General features: G+C 36.5%; 1 protein-coding gene across 1 annotated transcript in view; it reads left to right on the top strand.

Moving 5' to 3' along the window:
• The window catches only part of ntpcr (nucleoside-triphosphatase, cancer-related), a 9297-nt gene extending 1498 nt beyond the window's left edge, over positions 1 to 7799 (top strand). Inside the window, exons 2-5 of the mRNA XM_015379575.1 lie at positions 1168 to 1330; positions 1422 to 1524; positions 4953 to 5162; positions 6944 to 7799. Of these exons, the coding sequence (XP_015235061.1) occupies positions 1168 to 1330; positions 1422 to 1524; positions 4953 to 5162; positions 6944 to 7030 (563 nt within the window). The 3' untranslated portion in view covers positions 7031 to 7799. The remainder of the gene's footprint in view (positions 1 to 1167; positions 1331 to 1421; positions 1525 to 4952; positions 5163 to 6943) is intronic.
• The last annotated feature ends 1025 nt before the right edge of the window (positions 7800 to 8824 follow it).

Here is an 8824-nt window from a genome sequence, read left to right as displayed (position 1 = left end):
ATAACTCATAACAACTGTCTTTTTTCAATATCTATTGCAAAACATTTATCTCACTAGAGAGATTATTCATATGTTGTTTCTTCACAACAACAAACATTTTTAAGGGGATTATTTTATGTAGCGCATCATTTTGAAATTAAAAGCAATTAAACACGGTTGTTATATTTACACAACTACTTACTAATTACACAACTTAGTATGTCGCCAAATGTTTTAAATGTTTCATTTCTTTTCCTTCCCCTATAATGTAAAAATGTATTAATTATGTGCCTTTTTACGCCAGTTGTTCATGGATTTTATTTGGCATATTTTTGTTTGAAATAAAAATAGTTTTTTAATCTCATAATTTTAGTCCAGTTTTACAATTCAGTAGATCTGACTTTGCAATTTTATATAAAATCATAGCCTAGTAAACTAGCCCCAGCCACCAGCGGCCGAAATAGGTTTTTCCTGCGCTATTGGTCTAGCCTCGATCAATGCCCCAGGCCCTAGAACTGGCTGGCCAATCACAATGCAGAGATGTGTTTTGAGAGCGTGACGACAAAGCTGCGCAATGCTGGAGAAAGCACAACAAGGAAGGTGGCAACAACTATTGAACAGCATGCACTGTGGACGCAGCAGCTTCCAATGGAGCGCTCCATCGAAAGAGAAAACTTTTCTGTTGCTGTTGTTCAATAAAAGTACGTTTTAAGATCATTTCAGATGAGAATATTATACTTTAAAGCATCACTATATGGTCCATTTAATGGATTAATTTTGTATTTTTTAGATGCAGTTTCCTGCAATTTCCTGTATTTTAACCAAAATGTGTCCCTAAAAAAAAAATAAAATAATAAAAATAAAAAAAAACACTGAATTTTGGAAACTGTACATCATATACAGTCTTATTTTTTACATTTGATCACTGCTGCCCTTAAAAAATGGAAATGTCTTGAGAGCTGTACTGAACAAAATTTCTTTTTATATACGGTACACTCTGTGTGTAAAAAATGAAAATAAAATCTAAGTCTTTATCAAGATTAATCCGATTAATTGTTTCAGCCCTAATTATATTCCAGATTGTAATTGGGACAGTACAAAATGTAGAAAAATTAAAGGCACTGTATGACCATGCACCTCTTGTAGAATACTCTCATTATTTTTAAATTGTCTGTTGTTTCCTTACAGGTGTTGGGAAAACCACTCTGGTCCAAAAAGTCTGTGAAGCTTTAGTGTCATCAGGAGTGGGAGTAGAAGGATTTTACACAGAAGAGGTCAGGGAAGGAGGCAGAAGGGTCGGCTTTGATGTTGTCACACTTGCAGGAGAGAGGGGCCACCTGTCCAGAATCAGGTGAAGGTCTCGCCCACAGCATCCATATCAAGCTACCTGCCTTCTTTCATCCCCTAGTTTTGACTCGCCCACGCTGCATTTTATCTTGCAGAGAAGGTCCTGGAACCTCTCACGGCAGACGGGAATACATGGTGGGACAGTATGTGGTTGACTTGCCTTCATTTGAAAACCTGGCCCTTCCCCTCTTCAGACATGTAAGACTGCAGCTCATGCCTTTTAAACTCATCCTTTAAATTAGACCCTCCTACTTCCATCACTTATAATTCATTAAACCTTTGATTTCCTTCAAAACTGATGGAATAATTGGAAGCTAGCAAGCACATAAATTCCACAGTGACATTTTTAGTGTTGCTGGTGCCGTCTGGCTGTCACTGACCGTGATTAATCCTGCATGTAAAGTGAGCCTGAAGTCACGCCTACACATGGAAGGTGTCTGTGGCATGGCGTCTCTTGGCTCACTTTCATCTGCTTTGTGCTCTCTATGCAGTCACTTTATGCAAACATGAGAAACTCATATGAACATCCCTAAGATATATATATTTTAAATGAAACATTTGAAGTTTCACTATTGGAATATTTAACATTTAACACACAAACACCGTCCATTAAGCGCTCTTATGCAAGAGACCATTGCAGTGGGGCATATTGTGGAGTGATAGTAAAACTATACCAGCTTTGCAAAATGTTTTATTTAAAAAAAATACTGAAAGATGTGATACACATCTTATGACATAAATGAAAAAAAAAGGATTTTCTTGGTTAGTACATAATTATCCAGCAGTAGTTTAATCTTACCATAATTGCAGATTTGAAGGCTTAGGAGGTCTGTTATAAAACACAAAACACAGCGACAGTTTAAGAAGAGGTTGTAGGGAAGTTTAAAGCATTGCTAGGTCATAAAACAATATTCCAAGCTTCTAACATTACATGTTAGAAAACAAAGAGTGGCAAAAAACTACAAGGACATGTCTATCCATGAAGAAATAATCAAAGAAGGAGCCAAGAGTTCAGCGGTAACACTGTATAAGTGTATATAGTCGTGCATTAATAGTCCTTGGCTTTGTTGAATAGATCAGGGATAAAGCCTGTTTGAAAGAATGGCTATAGGAAAGCAGCTTTTACGCTAGTCATGTTGCTGACAAAGCAAACTTGCGACATAAGGTCAGAATTGAACACTTTAGAAACATTATAAAAACTTTAAACCAGAGTCACCTTGAAACATAGTGCGGGGGTTATGCTTAGAATGCAGGTCATGGTTTAAGGAAGGATATATGATGCTGAAGAGCAAGCAGTCTCTGAGAACAGTGAGAGAGTCCTATGGAGAGAATTTTGTTTTTCTGTAAATCTGTGAATAACACGAAAATACTAAATAAAAAACACACAAATCTGATATTATTCAATATGTATCGATATAATTTGAAAAGGTTCCTATGAATTAAAAAACATAAAAATTATCTACTGAAATAACATGAAACATACAAACAAAATGAGTTGCACACAAATTTGATTACAAATACACAAAGTTTTTTGAAACACATTTCACACTTTCAGAGATTCGGGAGTGCATGGTGCGTTTAAATGCTGGTGAAAAGCTGGGTCATCTGATTTCTGTTTAGAGTCTAGCATTTGTTTTTTTTTTTTGTTTATCGCTGAACTTTATTCAGTCTATACTTGTGCTGAAATGTCAAAGATGATTTTCCGTGGAAAATGGGATACCTCAGGCATCCTTAATTAAAAGACATACAACTACATCTTCTTGTCGGTGTACTATGGTTGTTTATTTACAAGAATTTGCGAGCTGTACGAAGACAATTACTGGGTTAAAAGAAACTGCAACTAGGTGGCCACCAAAACAGGCATTCAAACTGAGAGGCTCGAAGAAGAGAAGGAGACTGTTGTGGGCGACCGTGATGAAATTAGTTGGATTTTAGATATTCAAGCTCTGCGGAGTTAGCTGCACCTATCTCATGGTTGTTGCGGTTCAGGATCTCAGACTTCGGCCGGCTGATTTCTGTTGCCGCTCTTATCAGGAGCGGTGGTTCAGTTAAGGACTGTCAATACATTTCTAAACCAAACAATCATAAATAGGTTCCTTGTCTGTGACAAGGAACCTATTTATGATTGTTTAACACTAAGTTGTGACCAACTTTAACAAAACCAGTTGTGAATTGTGCTACTACATTACGTAAATTAGGAAAAGTGTTTTTCATATTTCTAATGATTTTTAAGATTAAAAAAGTAGTATTTTTATTTAATGGCTTCCAAGTTATGAGATCCACTGACTCAAAACCACACGACCTGAAAGCTATTGAAGAAAAATGTACTAAATTTTGACAAAAAGTGTAAATATATGAAAAAGACTTAAAATTAGATTAAAATGACTTTGCTATAATATACGTAATAACATAATATATAAAACAACCCAAAAACCTGCCTTCTCTCCCTCCCTACATACTCCTCGCATATTTGGACAGATCAAAAATGGATGTAAAGCAGCAACCATAGAATAATAAAAAGTAGAACCAACTGAGATGACCCAGCTTTTCACCAGCATTTAAACGCACCATGTTCACACAAAACTGGTAACTCTCTGAAAGCGTGTAATGTGTCTCAAAAAACATTGTATGTGGGATTTGTGTACATAACTAGTTTGAACGGATAGGTAACGTTTTTGAATTCGGAAATATCAGATTTTTGTGTGTATTTTCATTTTGTATTCTTAATTTCATCATATTTATATTTGGTTACAAATCCATTATTAAAGCCACTAATCTATTTTGAAACAAAATTTTCTCTATAGAGTTCCACTTTAATGATGCTAAAGCTACGATAAAATGCTTTCTATCAAGTCATATCTATGTGTTTCAGTTCTAGTCAAGACCCAAAATCTTATTGAGAAACTTTGTCAAGACATTAAAAAGAGCCTGTTTATGGAGACCCTCCATCTTTAGCTAATATTGCATTAAAATGCGGTTCTAAAAATTATTGTGGGGGTTGAATAAACATTCATGTGGAACTCTATAGGTTTTTATTTAATTATTTAAGAACAAGCCTGCACTCTGTTATTCTATCCCTTAAACATTCAATCAAATTAATTAAAGGGTAAAATTAAATGTTAAAAGGTTCAGAGGGTTTGACTACTTTGCATGGATTTAGTTTCCCAGTTTTTAGATTTTTAGGTTGTACCAGTTTTTGGTAACTGTGATTAATAAATTTTGATGGAAAGTGGAATTTGTTGCAATTTTCCTGGTCTTTACTATTTTTTTTTTACCAGTTTTGTGAGGGCTCCAGACTGTAACCTGGTTTTAGAAACAATAAATCATTGCAGAGGACTATATGCACAACCCCACTACTCCCTGAACTTTAGTCAGCTCATTTGTTTCTTGTTTTTGTGATTAATCTAGGTGTATCTGACCTTAATAACCATTACAACATTTGCCCGTACTATATGGGCCATGTACCTATAGCCCTTTTTTTTATAATTCGTATATTTTTGCTTTTGTTCATCTTGATTTTTAAAGCCAACAGTCTGAGGATCCAAATCACAAATGACCATAAATGATGAAAAAAGTAAACGTTTCATTAATGTACAGTGACTTTTCATTTCATGCTTTATCTGCAGGCAGGAACAGCAGGTGGAGGCAGCAGGAAGGTGTTCATCATCGATGAGATCGGCAAAATGGAGCTTTTCAGTCAGTCCTTCATCAGAGCGGTGAGGCAGACTTTAGACAGCTCATCTTGCACCATCCTGGGCACCATCCCAGTTCCCAAAGGGAAACCGCTCGGTCTGGTCGAGGAGGTCCGAAGCAGACCAGATGTCAAGGTTTTCACTGTAAGTAAAACTGTTGCTGCACTTTGTTGCTTAAAAACACAAATGAAACAAGATATTTGGGTCAAGGTTTAAACTTTCGTCTCACAATAACAGTGTTTACAGTGTATCCCCTTAGTGTTAGGAGGGCAGAGGGGTCAACCGGGCATTATCTCTCCTAGCAGCAACAGCAGGATTAAAGCTACATCATGCATGACTGATTCAACAACAAAGGGGCATCTCAAACAGAAACAGTCAGAATGATTTGAAATGGAGGACTCAGTTATAGACATTGTCATGCAAAGTACTCACTGTATTTTGATAGACATTGTGTTAAACCAAATAATGCTATGAGGCAGCAGAGGGATTTAGTTGGAACAGAAAACCCGAGATTAGTTTATAGGAGAATGATGCCTCTCAAAGACCTTCCTACCTCTTAAAGTGTGCCACATTGTCATGTTAAAACGCAAACATCAGTGATTTTCATAATGATTAATCCAACTTGAAGTAGTGGGTAGTTGTAAAGCAGAAGATAATAACGTGGTTTTTGGTTTCTTATGTTTTTGCATTAGAAATTATAATTTAGAATAGATAATAAAAACATCGTAGGGGCTGCCCAGTGTCGCAGTAGCACTGCTGCCTTGCAGCAAGAAGGTTCTGGGTTTGATACCCGGCGCGGGGTCTTTCTGCTTGGAGTTTGCATGTTCTCCCTGTGCATGCGTGGGTTCTCTCCAGGTACTCCGGCTTCCTTACACAGTCCAAAAAACAAAACAGGACTGTTTGGTTAATTGGCTTCTCTAAATTCTCCTTAGCTGTGAGTGTGAGCGTGAAGGGTTGTTTGTCCCGTTTGTCTCTGTGTTGCCCTTCGATGGACTGGTTACCTGTCCAGGGTGTACCCCGCCTCTCGCTCGTAGACAGCTAGAGATAGACACCAGCAGCCCTCGTGACCGCGGCTGGGATAAAGCGTGACAGAAAATGGATGGAAATAACATCTGTGAACATAAACAGGCAACAGAATCCCAATTGGATTTAGGGCTGGGCTTTGACTAGACCATTTTCTCTGTCTTTCTCTGGTCTTGCTCTCCATCCTAGACTCACTCAGGTGTTCGTCCTGTATTTAGGTCCCCTCAGCCCCCTATCAACTTTGACCAACTCTCCTGCTTCTTCCAAAAAAGAAAAAGCATCTCCTAATCATTATGCTGCACACCACACGTGTAGTTTGGTGTATTTTGTTTGGTAGTATAGTATTACTTTGTATGCCAAAGATATCTTTATTTTCATCAACGCAGAAAAACCCAAAAGAGTAATGAAAGCTCAAGCTCTTCAATGTGCTCTAACAGACCTTTGAAGATCATAACATAGTAACTAAGCATGTGCTAACATGTCACCTAAAAACATTTTGAAAGTTGATGTCATTTAAGAATATTACACAGAAAAAACATCTGGAAATAAGTAAAAAAATAATTAAATTAAGTGCATTTATCTTTAATTTAAGTGCGTAAATAAGAAGATATGTCATTGGAATGAGTATATTTACACCTAAAATAATAATTAAATCATATGCACTTGAAATAAGACAATGCAATTATTTTTTTTTATGTAAAATTTCTTGTTCCATTGCCAAAGCGTCTCACTTAGCTCCTCAATTCAAGAAAAAAAAATCCCATATTTTTAAGAAAACAATAATTTTCGATTACATTTTTTTGCAGTGTGAGTGGACTGTCTAATCTCCCGATGGACATTTGTTAAACATAATTTTTTCCTTTTGTTCAGACTAAGCTTATGGTCTTTTTTGTCCTGTCTAGGTGTCAAAGGAGAACAGAAATGCTCTTCTAGAAGATATTTTAGCGACGCTGCGAGAGTGTTTTAAACGCAGCAGCCAGAGCCAGTGAAGGAAAATCCCCTGCAGTTCGGTCGTGTTTTTGCTGACATCAATATCCTTTTGTGTCCGTGCATATATGCTTCACACAAGTGAACCTCTTCAAGGTTAAAAACGGTGGTGTGACCTACATGAGAGGAAACCAGAGCTGCTGGTAGGGTTGTTTTGTCACATGTATATATGCACGATGTACAGAATATCTTTCTCTTACCACCCCAGAAAATATCACATGCTTAATAATTGATTGTGAAAAAGAACACCATAGGACAGTTAGATTCTTTATGTTTCTTAACAGTTTAGTTGTACTTTCTTTAAATGATTACAGTTGATGTTTTCTTTCAATAAAGCCGAACACAAAGCAGTGACCCTGGTGATTGTATTAATTCTTCCCTACCCAGGCCTCCCTCATGTTTATCTTTTCAGCCTCAGCCTTTGCTCACAGAAAATCAATGCATATTTAATTGCACCACTATTTGCTCTCTTTTCTTAGGGTTTATTCACCTGCTACCACAAACAAATAGCATAGATATGAAGTACCTTGCAAATGTATTCAAACCTCTTTTTCTCAGTTTTTTCTCTAATTTTCTCACTATTTAAACTTATTTTACTGGAAAAAGTTGCACAATATGCAGAATCAAGATCATCATCCCGGTTTTTATGTGTGCTGAATGGGAGTCCCAGACGACTGCTTTCATGCAATATTTTGAACGATGTCTATGGCAAGTGCGATGCATTAAATTCTGCAGCCCAGTTTCCTTTCAGTCTTGTTTGATAAACTTTGAGTGTCCCTAATTTATACACCGTGCATATTTAATTAGACTTAGACAGATTTATTTTGTCATTTTGTATACACAAGTGTAAGCAAAAAGAAATTTTGTTTAGAACAGCTCTAGACAATTTCATATTTTAAAGTGCAGCCTTGGAAACATTAATAAATAGATAAAATACATATTTAATACTTAAGATGTTAATGCAATACTCATCTATTCTATTACGATAATGAAACACCATGCTGCCTGATGGATCAAAATAAGGTAGAGCATTATTAATAATTGTAAAGGTACTAAAATGCATCAGGTTTGATAGGAGCTAGCTGAGGACCAGGGGTGGAAAGTAATGAATTACATTTACTCAAGTTACTGTAATTGAGTACGTTTTATGAGTAATTTGTAATTTTCTGAGTAGTTTTTGAAATATGTAATTTTTACTTTTACTCGAGTAAATTTTAACCTAAGTAGTTTTACTTTGCTACATTTAAAACCCCCTCACGTTACTGAGTAAAACAAAAAACAACAACAACAAAAAAATCAATGGTGAAAAAATGTAATGTGGCCCTGCCTTGCATTTACTCTTTTTATTGTCTCATAATCCAGTGCTGTGCTTCGGAAGATGGCAGTTGCTAATCACAATTTAGGGAGTATGGATGAGGAAAGGCCTGAAGAGGAAACATATTATGGAGACAAAAGCCAGAAAAACCCTCGGCCATATTATTCGGAAGTATTATTTGTTTTCGAATGCACAAAAGGGAACAATGTGATAATGCAGTGCAACATGTGCCTGCCAGACAAAACGGAGCTTTCGGCTTTTGAAACATCAACATCCAATTTACGAAAAAATGTGGCGGTAAGTTAGTTATCATGGTGTTGTCAGTTGGACAGTAGGATTGAAAATTGTTTGCACTTTATGGTACAGGTTGTGACTGTCCTTGTGCTGTGAGGAAGTACCGGTATGTTCCTTTGCCCAGCTGATCTTTTGCAAGTGTGGATGTCCACTGAAATACGCCTTGAATTCGATTAAAACACCTTGT

Source organism: Cyprinodon variegatus, unplaced genomic scaffold (assembly GCF_000732505.1).
Source record: "Cyprinodon variegatus isolate N-32 unplaced genomic scaffold, C_variegatus-1.0 Scaffold195, whole genome shotgun sequence".
Classification (NCBI taxonomy): Eukaryota; Metazoa; Chordata; class Actinopteri; order Cyprinodontiformes; family Cyprinodontidae; genus Cyprinodon; species Cyprinodon variegatus.
Note: the sequence above shows the minus strand (reverse complement) of the source record. Positions and strands in the feature narration are given on the sequence as shown.